This window comes from Peromyscus eremicus, chromosome 8b (assembly GCF_949786415.1).
Source record: "Peromyscus eremicus chromosome 8b, PerEre_H2_v1, whole genome shotgun sequence".
NCBI lineage: Eukaryota > Metazoa > Chordata > Mammalia > Rodentia > Cricetidae > Peromyscus > Peromyscus eremicus.
This window is the reverse complement of record NC_081424.1, coordinates 61929239-61948362: the sequence shown is the minus strand read 5'-3', so window position 1 is coordinate 61948362 and position 19124 is coordinate 61929239. Positions and strand designations below refer to the sequence as shown.

The window sequence follows — 19124 nt, the reverse complement described above, 5'->3', positions numbered from 1 at the left end:
ATAAGAAGCCTATATATTTAAGACATGGGGTGAAATTGTCAAAAAAAAACAAAAATTCTTTAAGTATATAAACAGAAAAAAGTGATTTAAAATATAAGAAAAATGCAAATCTATTAAGTTAAAAACCTTCCGACCCCCTATAAGATAAGGACAGTGTAGTCGGGACATTTTCAGAGACACGTCAGCTAAGCACATTGTGACAGCAAATATGCAAATAAAAGAAAATTCACTTACTTTGCTTTCAAAACTGGAAAGAAAGTCTTTAAGAAATACTGTCCTTTACTGATAAATATTTGAATAAGCAAACTATACAATGTTTTTTGCAAACATACCTCCTCTTCTCCCAACTCTGCAATCCATAAACCTTTCTATTGTTTCAAATTCCTCCTCCTCAGTTTGAGGAACATCCTCTCCGCAGACTTCCAGGAGGTCATCGGAGTCTGTTTTCATGTCCTCATCCTCCTTGTAGCTCACATTGACTGTGGCCTGGCGGCGAGAGCTTCGCTTATCATTATCATAATCTTCATCATCCTCATCTTCAGACGAATCAATCTGCCTCTTTTTCTGTCCAAGAACTTTTTTCCCATTTTTTGACTTAGATCTAGAGATGGAAGGAGGAATAATAACAAGTGTTTACAGAAACACTGACATAAAATTTTTTTAAGAAACTATACCCTCCCCCCGAAAAAAAGCCCTTCTCTAAAAGACGATTTTTTAGCTTCAAAACACAGAATAGTATACTTACCTACTTTGAGGTTTTCTGCTTTTGACTTTGTTTTTTGGCTCATAGTCAGATTCTGTCTCATCACAGCTACTTTTATCTCTCTCTTCTTCAGATTCTGAATCTGAACCAGACTGAGATGGAGATCCTGACCCAGACATTTGCCAATCTTCACTGTACATAAAATACTTTTTTTAGATGTTAATCATAAGTAAGCTACATTACTAAAACACAAGCATGATCAAAACTAACTAAATTCTATTATTCCATTGAATATAAAGGAAACTACTGCTTTGAACCACAATGAAAAATACTAAATGTCAGCAGAGTAACAAGGAAAAGTACTTTGTAAAGATTTCTCTATAATACCACAGTGTTTTACTGATTTATTTAAACTTCAAATGAAAGAATACTATATGAACAAATAGTTACAGGCTTGTATGCTACAGTGCTCTTTAAAAAACAAAAGGGATTCTAACCCCTCTCATTTTTTCAGAAACCGTAATTTCTAAAAACCACATTCTTTTGGTATAGAAGCAGTGGCATGGCGTGGCTGAAGTCTAGGTGATCCGGCCACAGGGAGCTGCCTTCACCAAGTGCATCCTGCTCAGTGGTGCCGCCACAGGCAGTGTTTGGTTTTGTCTACACATTGGGGAATCAGGACTTTGAGCAGTCCAAGGGGAAGTTTCCACCCAAGCATGTAAACAAGTGAGCACCTGCACATCTGGATGACAGTTTCCTGCCTCTGGAAGACCCTTCTCGGGGAGAGAACTGTGCATTGTAGTGTATGAAAATACAACAAACGACTTATGGGCTACAGAAAAAAACATATCCTCTTCTGTGTACGGGTGTTGTGTGCATGTGTGTATGTCTGTACACCACCTGGATTCGTGGTGCCCACAGAGGCCAGAATGGGGTGTCAGGTTCCCTGAGTCTGTAATCACACATAGTTGTTAGCTACCATGTGGGTGGGTACTGGGAACTAAACCACTGTCCTCTGTAAAACAGCCAGTGCTCTTAATTGCTGAGCCATCTTTCCAGCCCCTAAACTGATTTTTAAATAATAGTACATGTTCTATAAGAAAAAAACTTAATTATAGAAGAATGTAAAACAGACACTAAACCACTCCCAACGGTATCAACTCAAGCAACATTCAATGAATAATGATGACCTTTATGACCTTTTATCTTCCCTGTTTTAGTCTACTTAGTTTCTTTTCAATCAACATGTACAGAAAAATATTAGGTCTACATGTTAATATTTTGCAATTATTATATAAAGTTCAGATGAAGATACATATTAGATTCTTATATTTGAGCATCACTAATATGAAAATCTAAAATCTTGAAATTTATGAAAAGTTTCAGATTTGAGATTTTGGAGATTTGGAGCTTAGGTTATGGGTACTCAAGAGGTAAAGCATATGCAAATATTCTTAAATTTGCAAAATTCTAAAACCTAAAATACTTCCAGCCACAAGCATATGGTAACAATATACAACCTGTATTCTATCCTAACTCAGGTCATGTTGTTTTTGTTTCACGGCTTGATATATGTCACGTCAACTATGACTATAAAGAAGTTAACAGATTATGAAAACACATAGTAGAAGCCAATTATTTTTATCTTGGGGTCTTTTTAGAGCATGGACACTCAAAGTAGTATTATGTAGGACACATGGAAAAAAGTCTTCCAAATAAAATTTTCAATGTAATTTTTAAGTTTTATACCCATTCAAGTCTACGCATCAAATTACTTATTTATTATATGTATATGTCTATGCTAATTGAGAAATTAACAGCTCGATAGAAGATTTCAATAGCTGAGAAGCACCATAGTTGAAAATACAATATAGAGTTTTAACCAAAACTAGAATACAAGGTAGTTCAATTGTCAGTGCTTTTGTGGCATGTGTGTAGCCTTATGTTTGATCATACCAATCTATAAAACAGATCTGAAGAAATTAGACACAATGCAACACATCAAGACAAAGACAAAACGTAACATAGTAAGGCTTACAGAGTAAAACTAGATTATCCAAAACACACCTAGTAACGGGCATGCTATGAGACAGGTCAAAGAGAAACAGAGATGTCCAAAGATACAAAAGCAGAATTTCATAAATTATAAAGTATGAATCTTAAGATTATAAACATACGCCTGTGAGAAAAATAATAAATCAAAACATACATAGAACAAAGTAAACATACAGAATACCCAAGACAAACAGAAAATTCTCGGTCAAAACATCAGAATGAAAAACCAAACCAGTAAAAATGGATCTAAGGTGAAAAGGTATTGTTACTGCTTTCTGGGTCAGATTTTGTAGAAGTTATAATGAGTTTCTAAGTGAGTTCTGCAGAAGAAGTGAACTTCATGTGTAGATGAACTGTATGAATAATTAACACAACAACCAAGTCAATCAATTATCCTACGATCTTACATGCTTTTCTCCCAAGTTATAAAAACATCTCGAAAGTAATATTTTGATATCATTTAAAGTTGATCTTTACTTCACAAATATATAGGGATGGAGAGGTCACAACAGATAAAGAGCTGGCATAAAACAGACCTCAGCTGGTCACAGAAAGACAAATGTTACGATAGTGGCTTAAATTAACTTTGAAAACACCATGAACTAAGAACTTCAGAAACGACTTTTGGAAAGGAAATTTACAAAAGAAGAAATACAAAACGATAGTATTTCCCTGGCATTAAAACCATCAGGTGAATACAATACATACTCGTTATGCTTTTTCCTCTTGACCTCACTAGAGGAGTCCTCTGAGTCTTCACTGCTAGAGGAATCCTACAGAGAACAAGGACAGGGACAGTCACCACAATCGAATCTAACCAAGTTAGCAAAGTTTCACTTGCTATGCTAGCTAACATTCATTTTGTAACAATACCTGTAAAGCCTTCTCTTTTTGTTTCATGTTAAAAGCATCCTTATTACAACTTAAGACAATGGAATTGAGTATGACATCAGCATTTTGTAAAAATTCAGACCTAGCTAGCATCCTAGAGATCATTGATTACAGATTCAATAAAATCCTGAATTGGTATTTTTTTTAACTGTATTTGTAGAAACATCCAGGTATTCTTGTCAACACATAGAAACATGTTTATTCTTTTAAATTTTATTCTCATAATATTTCAATAATTTGGGGTTATTCAATAGCCAATATATGAAATGAAATGTATCCATTGATAAATGAATGAAACAATTGGTCATGTACACACAAGGAAATACTATTCAGCCATACAAAGGAAATGCAGTCATTTGCGGCCAACATACATGGAAGTGTAGTGCATTAGCTTAAGTGAAATATGTCAGATATAAAAGACAAATAATCCATGTTCTCATGTATAGTGAAAGCTGAAAAGCTGCTTTCAGAGAAGTAAAAAAAGAAAATAGTGGTTTTCAGAGCCAAGGATCAACCAAGGAGGGCTGGAAAGAAGATGGTTGGTGAGAACAGGGTACAGCTGAGTAAGAAGAGTCTGGTGCTATGCGGGATAGCTACAGTTCATGACAACTCATCATTTTAAAGTAGCCAGTAGAGAAGATTTTGAATGTTCCCAACACAAAAACACAATGCATGTGTGAGGTAACAGGCATTCCAAGAACCTTTGTCTACTACAGTGTGTACATACATTGAAATGTCAGAGGACAGACTGTAATGAGGTATAATAGAGTGCTTCCCTATGCACAAGGCCTAGTGCCATAGTGTGATACTAGTAGTCATAGGGTCTCCCCTCAAAACATGTACAATTTCTATGTAGTAATTAAAGACAAGTTGAGAGTGTTTGCTGTTCTTGCAGATGACCAGAGTTTGGTCCCCAACAGCCATATGGGGTTGTTCACAACTGCCTGTAATTCCAGCTCAAGGAGACCTGGCAATCTCCCATAGTCTCTTCATGCATCCCCAGACAGACACAGACACACATACACTGAATGAGATGTCCCCTATAATCTTGGGCATTTGACTGCTTGGCCCCCAGTTGGTGGCACTGTTTGGGTAAGTTTATGAAGTGTGTCCTTGCTGGAGGAAGTATGTCACTGGAGGCCAGCTTTGAGGTTTCAAAACTGGGCCACTCCCAGTTTGTGTCTCTGCTTCTTTTTTTTTTTTTTTTTTTTTTTTTTTTTTTTTTTTTTTTTTTTGAGACAGGGTTTCTCTGTGTAGCTTTGCGCCTTTCCTGGATCTCACTCTGTAGCCCAGGCTGGCCTCGAACTCACAGAGATCCGCCTGGCTCTTCCTCCCGAGTGCTGGGATTAAAGGCGTGCACCACCACCGCCCTGCGTGTCTCTGCTTCTTTATTCATGGTTAAGTTGTGAACTCAGCTTGCTGCTCCAAGTGCCATGCCTGCCTGCTGTCATGCTTCCCCATTGTGATGGTGATGGGATCTTATCCCTCTGCAACTGTTAAGCCCCAAATAAGCCCTTCTATAGGTTGTCTTGGTCTTGGTATTTTATCACAGCAACAGAAACCTAAGACATGTACACATAAATAAAAATAAATCTTGCCCAAAAAGTGGCATGCATGCCAGTAATCTTGTAAAAAAATAAAATAAAATAAAATTTCTTTAAGTATATTGATACTAGAATACACAAATATATACAAATATGTACACTGACAGAGAGTAAAGTAATCCATAGTAGGATATGTCTATAGTACTATACTGTATATGGACTAAATATTAATAAATTCCAACAACATATACCAACTGGGAATACTTCAGATCAAAGTACCATGTGAATGAGTACACACGTGTACTGGTTACTTTTTGCCAACTTAACACAAGGTAGAGTCAACTGGGAAGAGGAACCTCAATTGAGAAAACACTTCCATCAGATTGCTACAGGCAAGTCTGTGGGACATCTTGAGTAATGACTGATAAGGGAGGGCCTAGCCTAGACACATGTGGTGTCACCATGGCAGGTCTTAGGAGGTGTAAAAAAAGTAGCTGAACCGTAAGCCTGAAGAGCAAGCCACTAAGCAGCACTCTTCCATAGCCTCCGTTTCAGTCCCTGCCTCCAGGTTCCTGACCTAACTTCCTTTCATGATGACTGTGAGGCATAAGATGAAATAAACCCTTTCCTCCCCATGCTGCTCTTAGTCAGTATTTATTACAATAGAAACTAAACTAAGAAAATACACAAGTATTCTAAGTAACAAGTCCAGGCCCATTATACAAAACTAGTATGTCTTTATCCACTGAAATATGTGTGCATCTACGTATGGATACAAAATATTGGAGATGGGGCACTGAGAAAAGGCCTCCAAGTCACAAACTTTGTGCCTCGGTCCCACAAGTTCTAAGATTATAGACACACACTACCACACCAATTAAGCCTATTTAATTTTATTTCTTGGAATAAATTTATTTCAAATAATTAATATTTCTTGAAATTTCACCTTTGGCTTCTCTAGTTCTTATTCTGAAACAGTGTTTTCCTAGGTATGGTAGATTGGTCTCAAACTCATAATTTACAATCCCCCTTACTTCAGCCTCTTAAGAGCTGGGACAGCAGGCAGGTACCATCAAACGTAGCTATTTTATTTGTTTGGCTGTGATGAGCAAACGCACATAAAGATTCCATGATTTGTTATTAACCTTTGAAAGTAGGAATATTGGTATAAAAAGATGTCTATATGCAAAGATTCTTGATCCGTGTATCTAAATACAGGGACTCCTTCTATTCATTCAGAGCAATCGTATTTAGTGAGTCAGTCTGCTTTTAAACAGCAGCGAGCGCCGGGCGGTGGTGGCGCACGCCTTTAATCCCAGCACTCGGGAGGCAGAGGCAGGCGGATCTCTGTGAGTTCGAGGCCAGCCTGGTCTCCAAAGCGAGTTCCAGGAAAGGCGCAAAGCTACACAGAGAAACCCTGTCTCGAAAAACCAAAAAAAAAAAAAAAAAAAAACAGCAGCGAGCAATGAATTTACCTCTTCTGATCCACTGTTAGATGAAGCTGGATGCTGCTGCTGTGGCTGCTGTGGCTGCTTCTTATTTAGCATTGCAGATCTCTGAACAGCCAGAATACTAGGGTTAGACTTCCAAAACTGTACCAGAAACATAAACCAGGGAGAGCTGAAATGTGGTTAAAAACTATAGTTCTAACATTCACATCCCTCAAAGTAAATTATTTTCCTCATTCATTATATAAATGCGGGTCCCTGCAATACAATGAAATAAAATGCAGAGTTTCAAGTGAATATGAGAAACTTATGGCATGTTGGATTTTGTATGTAATAACCATCATGCTCTTGGTTCAAATATTATATTATAAAACAAAGTGGTAATGTGATATATTACTCTTATTCACAGTGTGGTTACCCATTTTCTCCTGTGTTATGTGAAAGTGAAAAGCCAGGGTCAAAATATAAATCGTGTCACTAAGCAGTTTTTGCTCATGCACTTTGACCTTTTTTGGGAGGTGATGGTAGAGGGGGAGCCTCTCCATTAACAAAGCTGTACATGATTTATACTTTTGACCCAAGCATCTTAGTTCACCAGATACTGGGACTCTGAGTGATACAGCATGCACTGCCATGAAGTATGGCAGGTTTAGTTATCTTGCAGTGAGTGACCTGCTGATTTCCAACATTGGTCTCTTCTACCAGTAACTTCCAGTGAACACTTCTGTCAAGTCCTCCTGCTATTAGCCATAAGCACCCTTTCTTTAGACCTTGAGGGCAGACCATGCAAGTCTAACAAGACTACCTCAAGCAGTCTTTACTTCTATCCAAGAAATCCATTCTATCATTTGGTGTTTGTGGTACTAGAAACTAAATCTGAGTTTCATGTACATTAGGCAGGGGCTGTACTGTACTACTGTACTCCCAGCCCATGACAGCTCAGTCACAAAATTCAACTTCTCTCTTAAAGAGGCAGAAAATGTTTACCTTGTATATGTAGGTATTTTATAGCCATTTACTTCTTTTAATCCAGTTAGTTAAGATATGGCTACAGCTTCTGATCCATGAAAAATAAATCTCTATTTTTTTCCTAAAAACTCTAATACAAGTAATGTCAACTGCATATGTTTTTCCAAAGTAATAAAAAAAATAAAATCCTACTTTACACTGAATTACCTCCGCTCCATCAACTTTTGGTGGTTTTCCGTGGACTTTGTTGTCTCGGGATGTATCTGATTCAGACTCTGATTGACTTCCTGAGTCAGAACCAGAATCAGAGTCACTGCTCCCAGACTGGCTGCTACTTCCACCACTGCTACTGCCGGAACTTGAGCCAGATCCAGAGCCTGATGCCGACCCAGAATCATCTTCTGACTGGCTACAATTTAAAAATAAAAGACTTGAAGCAAAATTCAACAGGAATTTAATTTTTTCAGCAGAAAGCTAGACATACAGTTTAACATTGCAATTATCTGTGGCCAAATACAAAGAGAAATGTTAATTTATAGTAATGGACATACATACATGTAAGATTATAATCTCCCTCAAATATAATGTGCCAAGCCTACCAAGTATGGGATCCTGGGCTAGAAACTGGGAAGACAAGATGTTTTAAGTCATAGTACAAAAGCCCTTTAAGAGACTAGCTCTAACAGTTTAAGTTAGGAACTATGTAAAAAAATTAATAAACATGTTGGGAATTCTTACTACAGTAAGTAGAAAATGAGCCCATTTCTAGTTCCTACTTCTTTTCAAGATTATTTCTGGCAATGTATAAAGCAAGCCTGCATTTCAGCACTTGGGAGGCTGAGCCACAAGGCACTAGCTTTCTGCCTTCTGTAATTCTCAAAAATACCACCAGGTGGCACAACTTACTGACAGACTACATTAGAAGCTATTCTTTCCCCAGAACATGGAACTAATAGATTTGTAAAACAGAGTAATAAAAGTTGCCAAATGGACTTTTTTCTACAAATTAAATATATGCTAAAATTAACAAATATACCTATGTTTTGAAAATGTAGTAGAATTTTGTCTCATAGAAACACAAAGCAAAATTTTGCCTCTAGTTAAGAGTTATGGTTTCAATGATGTTTCCACCAATATTGCTGTCTTCTTTTCTCTCCATTCCCCACCCTTCCCACCATTATTTCCCTCCCCAAAATATATAGTTCTGAGGCCCCCAGATATCATTAAGTGTCTTTTAATAAAAAGGAGGAAATGTCCTATTGTACCTGAACCCCTGGAGACAAACTGTAGCAATGCCACGAGAGATTTTTTTTTCCTGACCATTTTATTTCTCTATTAATTGACCAGATAAGAAAATCATTAATTCAAATAACTTTACTGAGAACCACTCATATATCAGGCCTGGAGGGACTAAATTTCTACCTTGAGGTAGCTATGTGCGGATAAGCAGTTTCCTGTGCCTTGCTTATATGTTTCTAACAGCTGATCTCAACATGACCAGGTGTGGTAAAGCAATAAAGGACGCTTAATACAAAGTACTGTTAAAAACTTAAGGAGATGGAAGGTCTTAGATTGCTACTTTTGGGGTGCTTATTTTTGCTAAAGCAAAAGTTCAGTGACATCCTTGGTTACAATTTGAGACCTAACATACTGTCTCCAAAATAATGGAATTTAGAGCAGAGGCTCTATCACAGATACCTGTTCCTGCTTCAGTAATAGAGCATGCTTACTATTAGGAAGTATTTAACTTTGGTATCAAAATCCAAAGTAGCTTATTGAATTGTTCTCTAGTGGAATAAAGAATATGCCAAGAATGGGGAAGAAGGGGAAAGTTTTAGCAGAAATAAATTCTGGTGTCCAACTGCACAATAGGGTGACAATAATATACTTTTTTAAAAAGCTAGAAAAAAGATGTTTTCAATGATTCAACATAAATGATAAATATTTCATGGTATAAATGTTTACCCTAACTTGAACACTATACAAATAAAATTATTGCAGCTGACTTGTTTTCTGACAGGGCAAAATGTATCGTATCAGGCTCCCTTTGTATATTTCTTGCCTCAAGCTATAACTGATTTATTTCATCAAAAATTAAGTAGAATTCAAGCATGAGGTAAGCCTACAACTATGTACTTGTCATTGTATATTTAACAGAATGGACGACAACATGTATATCTTTAGGGAAAATAATTACAGGGCTTTTAACGTCTTTGGTTTTACATCATTTCAGTTGAGTTTCCTGATTCTAAATGACACTAATAACTTGTTTTATCTTAGAGGAAGATATATACGCATGCACATATATACATACACATCCTATTAATCAATTTCAGATGAATAACATTATTGCTAACGATAACTAAAGTATTTTCTTTGCTTTCTTTTCATTTTCAAAACTGCTAATCCCCATAGTTAAAGTACTGCCTTAAAGTCAAATGAAGTAATTCTGTGTGGCCAACAACTTAATAGAATCATTCTTTATTTTTAAAGACTTCTTTTGTTTTGATTTCATATTGCATTATTATTAACTGGAATCCAATGGTTTAGACATACAAAGTTTGATCAGTTAAAACTAAAATATGATTTTAACACTTTTTTTTTTTTTTTTTTTGGTTTTTCGAGACAGGGTTTCTCTGTGTAGCTTTGCGCCTTTTCCTGGAACTCACTTGGTAGCCCAGGCTGGCCTCAAACTCACAGATATCCGCCTGGCTCTGCGATTTTAACATTTTATAATTGCCTTACACCCAGATCTTGATTCCTAAGTGCTACTGCACATTTAAATGACAGCTCTCCTAAGAAATGGAAACTGTCCTGCTGTGACACAGAAAGTGAAAAGTAACCCTAAACCATCTGGATGTGTTAGAAAGAAAATACTTTAAAACAAAGTTAAAGGAGGGGAGGGGCACAGAAAATAAAGACATAAGAGCTGGTATGAAGAGGCTTTCACTGGTCTAATTTGACTTAAGGATCTTTTGATCACTAGCACTAAGATTATTGTCCAGTAAATAAAATAGGAACTCAAGTTCCTGCTGATTGGCTCAGACAGTGGGAGGGTCTGACATGAACAGAGTGGTAGTTTTAGAAAAGTCATATTACAATCATCACAGAAAATACTAGTACAGATCAGAATTATCAGTGGGCACTAAGGGTAGTAGAGTTTGATGAGTAAAGTATTTACATAGCTTTAGACTTGGTTTGTTTCGAGACAGGGTTTCTCTGTGTAACAGTCCTAGCTGTCCTGTAGTTTTAGACCAGGATGGTCTCAAACTCAAGTGCTGGGATTAAAGGTGTGCACTGCCACACCCAGTATCTTTAGACTCTTTAAGACAGGGTCTCAGTATGTAGTCCTGGCTGGCCTGGAACTCACTATGTAAACCAGGCTGGCCTTGAACAAAAGAGATCCACCTGCCTCTGCCTCCTAAATGTTGGGAATAAGGTTTGCCACCACATCTGGCAATATTTATATAGCTTTAAAACATCTTTTCACTGGGGCTGGAGTGATGGCCCAGTAGTTAAAAAGCACATACATATTTTCTAGAGGACCTGAGCTCAGATTCCATCCACAGCAGGCAGCTCACAACCATCTCTAACTCCCCCTCTAAGGCACACAATGCCCTCTTCTGGCCTCTGGGAGGCATCGGAAACTCATGTGTGATAAAAAGTTAATACCAGTGAGTCAGGCAGTCTTTGCAAAGACATGAGAATAAAAAGTGAACAATTAGAGATATGCAAGGAGGAAAGGAGTGGGTAGTTAGGAAGGACAAGAAAGAGGGGCAGAGGGGTAAAGAAGATCAAAGCACATTATCTGCGTGTGTAGAAATGTATCAATCAGCAGTTCTCAAAACGTGGGTCACGAACCCTTTCACAGGGGTCATCTAAGACCATCAGGAAACACAGATATTTACATTATGATCCGTAACAAAGTAGTAAAATTACAGTTATGAAGTAACAACAAAAATAATTTATGGTTGGGGATCACCACAACATGAGGAACTGTATTACAGGGTCACAGCATTAGAAAGGTTGAGAACCACTAGTCTAAACCTTACTTTAAACAATAAATACATGCTACAATAATAATAATTAAAAAATAAAAAAAGGTAATGACACTAACAGGAGCAGACAGATTTCTCTTAAGATATATTATCTGAAGGATGTGTAACTTGAACTAAATTGTAAGTGCACATCAGACAAACACAAACTGAAATATATAAAGTGACTGGTGTATAGTCCTCAAAGACAACAAAAGACAGAGCTGTTACAGACTAAAGGAGAGAAAACAACAGCCAATTGTAGTATATGATCTTAGTCTGGATACTAATGAAAGACCAAGCTGACTGACCAAAATGAAATAGAAACCCAGACTTCCTGAACATGCTAACTCACAGAGCTTAGGTAAAAAGACCTTATTCGTAGAAAGGGTATACTAAGTTAAATGTTCAAGAGGCAAGATTCTTGCAACCTACTTTCAAATTAGACAGACAGACAGACACCATAGCACAAAGTCCCTGGAGCTAAGTATAATCACAAGACAGCAGAAATGTTGGGCTGTTCTTCCCAGGAGACCGTCCAATGGTAGGTGACTCAACTAGAAAATGCTCACTATTTGGGATTTTATAATTTTTCTTCAAAGTATGTAGGTAAAGCCGCTATGGAAATTAGAATAGCGGTTTGTCCAAAACTAAAAATACTATACAACTCAGTTATCCCACGCAAAGACGCAAAGACGCCTGTACATGCACATTGCTACACTATAGTAACAACAGTAATGAATGAAAGTAGCCTAAATGTTAATCAACTTACAAATGGATAAGGAGATATGGTGCACACACACAGAATGATATCTGCAGGAAAATGGAACTGGGATTTATATTGCCAAATAACACAGACTAAAAAGACAAATACCACACACTTTAATTTTTGTATGTGCAAATGTATGTGGGTAGGTATGAGAGTAAACTGTAAACCTAGAAAAGGAACCATGAGAGAGGGAAAAGGTCTTAAGGAAGTGGGGAGGGAGAAAAAAAGTGTAATAATATACATGTGACATGAAAATAAATGGAAACTATTATATGGGTGTAGGTGGAAGCAAGGTGTGGTCAGCAAAAACAATGTATAAAAATGATTTTTAAAAAACCCTATTACTTTACGTTAGTTAAAAATAAATCTCATTGTGTAAAAAGTAGTATGATTTTTCAGAAATAAAAGCCAAAGTAAATCTTAAATAAATAAAATTTTAAAGTTTGTGCCAAAGCAGAAAAGAGAAACATGCTTAGCATTCGTATCTGCAATAACTTAAAAACCAACTCTCTTCCAGCATCCCCTAAGGTACTGACACAGTCAATGTTGTCAGCTTGAGTGCTTAGAAAAATATTAACGTTCTATTAAGACACTAAAATCATTTTTACTTTATTATTAATTTTTCAAAGAATTCTGTGCAGCTATACTTCCTGGTTAAATTCTCATCAATTCAATAACTAAAATGTTACGATTCTATATCTATGAATTACCTGACAGAAATGTTTTTCAAATTCTAACCTGTATCAAGATGGCCATTCCACTCTAGTTCTAAATTGTGGACACCTGGGGATCCATCTCATACTTACTGAATGCCTTGTGGCAAAGCTATAACCACAACTTATTTTGATGATGTTAAAGGCTTATGTTTACTGCTTGACTAAAAAGCCTAAAATGTGAACTCTGGTTCCCTATTTATCCCACTTAATCTAAAATCATTTTCTCTCTGCTCTGCAATTTAAAAACCTACCTTCCTTCAGCCCTTGAATTCACATGCCTTTTCCCTACTTCCTAGCCAGTCTTGATGCAAGCTCTTACCCTTCCTAGGAAGCTTTTAAACACCCCCTTATTGCCCCAGAGTTCTTACTCCACTCAGCCTGCACTTCAAGCTGGCTTTTCCATTCAGTACTCCACACACAACTAACATAAGCCAACACACAGTAGCACAGTGTTGACTTAGCAAATACATTCCTATTTTCTATCATTCTACCTCCCAGATTCAGGATATTTTATGAGTTAATGTACTACTGATACTACATCCCCTTTCCTTCCTATTCTACAGTAATATAAGTCTAAACTTCTGCATACCTTCTCATTCTCTTTGCCTCTACATTACTTCATTTTACTCTTCCTCAAAGTCATTTAATTAAAACCATAACTTTTTTGGAATAATCAAAAAATTCTGATACACTGAGTCCTGTGGTGATATTGTGTTCCCCAAAATATTGTGCACCCTAATAAACTTATCTGGGATCAGAGAACAGAACAGCCACTAGATATAGAGGCCAGAAAATGGTGACACACATACCTTTAATCTTATCACTTGGGAGGCAGAAATCCATCCGGATCTCTGTTTAAAGCCACACTGGAAACAGCCAGGCATGGTGACTCATGCCTTTAATCCCAGGAAGTGAGTCTTTAATCCCAGGAAGTAATGGCAGAAAGCAGAAAGGTATATAAGGCGTGAGGACCAGGAACTAGAGTTGGTTAAGCTTTTAGGCTTTTGAGCAGCACAGTTCAGCTGAGATTCATTCTGGATGAGGACTCAGAGGCTTCCAGTTTGAGGAAACAGGATCAGCTGAGGAACGGGCAAGGTGAGGAAACTGTAGCCTGTTCTGCTATCTTTCTGCACTCACCCCAGTACCTTACCTGGCCCCAGGTTTGATCTTATTAAGAAGAACTTTTAAGATTCCTGCTACAGAGTCCACTTCCCATACAGTCATACTGTCTACATGTAAGTAACACTGACTGTGGATGATGCTGACACTCTACCTCAGGAATCAATTCCCCAAACATCTAATAACTGAAAATGTCTTGTGTTGTCTGGTTGGTCTTAGGGTCCTTCTTTCTCCTACTTTTCCAGTAAGATAATTTAAGATATGACACTCCACAAACTTAAAAATATTTTCATGCTGTGTTTTACCTCTACAACAACAACAACAAAAAAAATTTCTTGAAGGCACACAAGTTTTCTTTGACCCTTTTGATAAGAGACAATCCTTTCTGCTTCTTTTAATCCTTACTACAGCCAAATTCTCAGTTCTAACCCAAATCCAGTCTTATTCTAAGGTTCTGTGACCCTCCAAATACCCTACAGTGCTGTAGAATATTATTTTCATGTATGCTGCTTTTGTTCATGTTGCATTTGTCTGTGAAGCTGTGTTACTGTGCCAGTGAAAAGCATCTGTTGGTCTAATAAAGAACTGACCAATAGCAAGGCAGGAGAAAGGATAGGTGGGGCTGGCAGGTAGAGAGTATAAATAGAAGGAGAAATCTGGGAAGAGGGATCTAAGAGCTAGCAGCCAGAGAAGGAGGACTTCAGGGGCCAGCCACTCCAGTGACACAGCAAGTCACAGAGTAAGAGTAAGATTTACAGAAGTTAGAGAACAGAAAAAGCTCAGAGGCAAAAGATAGACTGGTTAATTTAAGGAAAGCTGGCTAGAAACTAAGCCAAGCTAAGGCTGGGCATTCATAATTAAGAATAAGCCTCCATGTATGATTTATTTGGGAGATGGGTGGTGGGCCCCCCAAAAGAACTCCAACAAAATGGCGTTCCAACATGGGCCCTTATTTCCTCGTAGGGTTTAAGAAAGCTGGGAAAGAGGGGGGGGGGGGAGGCTCCTTTAAGAGTTTCGGCCAGTTTTTGCCCGTAAGTGATCTTTTGAGCAGCCAGTACATGAAGTAGGAACAAAAATAAGTAAAAACACCTGCCGTAGTGCACGCATCTGCATGCTAGAGCTCCAGAAAGGTTGAACGTAGTTCCTGAAGTTTCTGCTTGGCTTTCACAACCCCAGAAGCAGGCAGAGCCAGCCAAGAGCCAAGTGTGTGGAGAATCCAGGTGTACCTTATCAGTCTAAGGTTTGCTCCTATGGTCAAAGACTAGAGCTACCAAGTAAAAGAGATCCAAACGGAAAAACCTCTAAACAGATTACAGTGTGTTTAACAATGTGTGTAGGCTTAAGAAAGAAAAAAAAGGTATAGACAGTCCTAAAAATAAATTGTTCAAAGACGGTCTTTAAAGAGAAAGTAAAATATTAAAAAAAAAAAAAAAAATGTAAGATGGGAAACATAGTCGGGATCCTGTATGTGTTGATTTTGAATTTGACTATTGAAAAGCAAAAGACAAAAAAAGAAAAAGAAAAGAAAAAGACAGCTGCTAGGACACATGAGATTGTGAACTGGACTGCTAAATCGAACCAATCTAGATATTTTAGGAATGCCTTAACTTTAAAAAATAAGTCAAAAAATGTATTTGTCAAATAGAAGTCAAAAATGCTTTGGGGTTTTGTTCCCCCAGGAGCTGAGAGGCTGTGGATTCCTTCAGGGTTAATATAAATCAGATTTGCTCAGGTGAGACCTCCCTGAGACTTGACAGGTGATATCTATGAGCAAAAGTTACTGCTGGTCTTCTCAGAACTCAGTCATTATCTCAAAATTTTCTCTCTGGGACCCTAAAGATACTTCGTCCATAGACAGCAGGAAGAAGTACAGAGAAAACTACACCCACATTCCTAAGAGTTGGGGTTTGTGGATGGTTTTTGGTTATTTGGTGGGTTATAGATGTTTGTTATCATTTAGGGGAATACAGAATATTGATAAAAAAAAAACTTAGTTATTTTTGTTACACTGTATGTTTCCACTGTTTAATGGTTTTGTATATTGAAGCAAATTTAAGATTGTTTTTGTTACCAAATATTGTATACGTGTTTCTACTCTTGTTTAAGGTATTGTATCTATGCAGTTCATTTTAAAATGTAAGGTAAAATTCTAGTTTTTGAAAGTTATTATAAACTATGTAGGACAATCAGGAAACATAGGTTAGTGGTTAGTCATTTATAACAATGACAATTGCAGATATGTTAGGTGTGCTTTCCAGATCATATAGAGATATATTATAAATAGACAGACAGGCAGACAGACAGACAGACAGATGGTCTTCAAACCTTTCAAAGAAATACAGAACATGGCATTTAAAATGTTTTGTTAACTTAGGGCTTTTGATGAAAATGAGATACATCTGCTCCTGGTAATACTAATTTACTTCAAAGAACATGATGGGCTTTCAAGAAACTCCTTTTGAAGTTTGCTTTCACTGTGCCTAGTTAGCCACTAGGCAAAGAAATTGTTCTTGCCTTTGACTGCTGACAATGTGCTGTGCAGACTGGACATGCAAGACACACAGGAAAGACTGTTGAACTTGGCCAAAACAAGGCAGGACAGTCCTTCAAAATTCCTGCTTCACAAAAGAGTCTGCCAGATATTCTGTAGGACACACAGGAAAGTGACCGACGAACTTTGCCAAAACAAGGAATGACAGTCCAAAATTCCTGCTTTATAGAAAAGTCTGTCATATACTTTGGGTCTGAGGGCTGAAGATGGATGCCCCAAAGTTGCAGAGCAGTCAGATGTCTCTGTCATTCTAGAGTTTTGGGAGTTGTTTGCAATGTACCTTTTGTTTACTCAAATAATATTATCCTTCTGGGGCCTTTGATGGAATTGAAGACTGGATAGTTATAGTTGCAGTTTTCCTTAGTTATGATAGAGAGTAAATTAGGTATAAAACTTTAGAATCATTAAGATAGATAACGGAGTATTTCCTTTTAAGCTGCCAACACAAATGAACTGGAATTCATTACATTGTGAATGCAATCTTTACTTGATAATTGTTCTTATTATGTACAGTCTTATTCTGCTAAAGTTAAAATCTTTCTTTTTTGTTTAGACAAAAAGGGGGAAATGTTGTAGAGTATTATTTCAAGGTGTGTTACTTTTGTTTATGCTATGGACTGTTTGTTTAATGATGCAAAGATATGTTTGATTAAATAAAATTCACCTGCGGTCAGAAGGCTGAGTCAGTAACCAGCTGACAGGAAGTGGTAGGGAGGAGCCAGATGAGAAAGGGTTTGTAAGGAGGGGTGAGGAGAAGCATGAGCGCTTTTTGGAGGACACCAGCAACGGGAGGAGGTGAGCTGCTTGCTATTCACTACAGGCTGCCCAGGTTTGCTCAGAGCACTTTACTGCTCCGGCTTTGCATTCCCTTGTGTTTCTGGCACATCTAAGTTCTTTCAAGTTCAACTATACAACTTTTTTTCTTTGATCTATTTTATTTCACATATTAAAGGGGAGTACCCCAAGAGTCAAAGTCATGGTTCAGCCCACTATGACAGAATGATAACCCCTTTTCTACACTTTACATTCAAATCATTCCTTTGAAATAAAAAAAAAAAAAATCATCTTTAGCACATGAAAAAATAGTGACCTCTTTAAAAACAGCACTGACCAGTGATGACAGAGGCAGGCAGATCTCTGTTGTAAGTTCGAGGCCAGCTTGGTATACAGAGTGAGTTCCAGGACAGCCAAAGCTACACAGAGAAAGAAACCTTGTCTCGGAAAAAGAGAGAGAGAGAGAGAGAGAGAGAGAGAGAGAGAGAGAGAGAGAGAGACAGACAGAGAGACAGAGAGACAGAGAGACAGAGAGAGACGGACAGACAGACACGGATGGACAGTAACAACGACAGCTATTAGATTTCCAACCAACAGAAAAAAAAACCTTATAAGAAACTCTGGAGTGACCATGAAGGTGGCAAAGAGGTGTGAGAAGAGCATCCTAAACACAGCACTAAGGAGTAGCCACGCCTCACATTTACGCACTGTATCAGACCACCAGTCATGCCTCAATTCAATGGTTTCTTATTAGTTATTCAATAAAATTAAAATATGTCATTTATTTACTGTCATCCTTTGTACATAAAGGCTTTCCAAAAGCCAAGTAGTTTCAGGATTCAGAGGCTGCAGAGGAAGATCACAAAACCAGGTGACCCTGAATTGCAAAAGGAGATCAAGCCTCAAAAACAAAAGCTTTTTTTGTTTTGTTTTCCCCTTATAGGTCTATTTCCCTACTTTCTTTAAAAACAAAAAACAAAAAAACAAAAAAACTTGGCAGTACTTAGGTTCACTGACAGAAGGGAGCATGCTCTTAGACACATGGCAGAAGGCAATCATTCTACAGAATTACAGAAAGGATATGTGCCTGATAAGTAGCCATACTTGTACACGTCAAAGAAGTGATGTGATATCTGCACTATCACCCTAATATGAAGTATTTATCTTCTCTCTTCTTCCCCATCACTTCCCACATCTCCTTCCTACTGGAAGGAAATGACCAGTACCCACCACTAGATAATTTAGAGAGCTGTCTCACTAGCCAGGACAAATTAAGAGCAGGTATCCATGCCAAGGGAACTCATAACATCCAAGAGTAGCACAGCCCACCTGACAGTGAAAAAAGATTTGCATTTGAGGCCTGTGCTTGGGTGGTCTCCAATACACTGCACTGTTTGTTGAGTGCACAAACATTTATTTTAAAGGTTTGGCACAATTAATAATTCTATTTCACTTGTTTACCTCCTCAACTAACAATTACTGAGCAGGGGTTTCTACTAGGAACAAAAACCTTGTGTATGTCTAAAAATCAGCCAAAATTCCTGAGAGATG

At 37.6% G+C, this 19124-nt stretch overlaps 1 protein-coding gene across 1 annotated transcript in view; it reads right to left on the bottom strand.

Moving 5' to 3' along the window:
• Chd1 (chromodomain helicase DNA binding protein 1) overlaps window positions 1-19124 on the bottom strand; it is an 81104-nt gene that overhangs the window by 50396 nt on the left and 11584 nt on the right. The window contains exons 3-7 of the mRNA XM_059272928.1: window positions 7818-8019; window positions 6669-6785; window positions 3467-3531; window positions 746-895; window positions 333-601 (exon numbers count right to left, since the gene is read on the bottom strand). Of these exons, the coding sequence (XP_059128911.1) occupies window positions 333-601; window positions 746-895; window positions 3467-3531; window positions 6669-6785; window positions 7818-8019 (803 nt within the window). The remainder of the gene's footprint in view (window positions 1-332; window positions 602-745; window positions 896-3466; window positions 3532-6668; window positions 6786-7817; window positions 8020-19124) is intronic.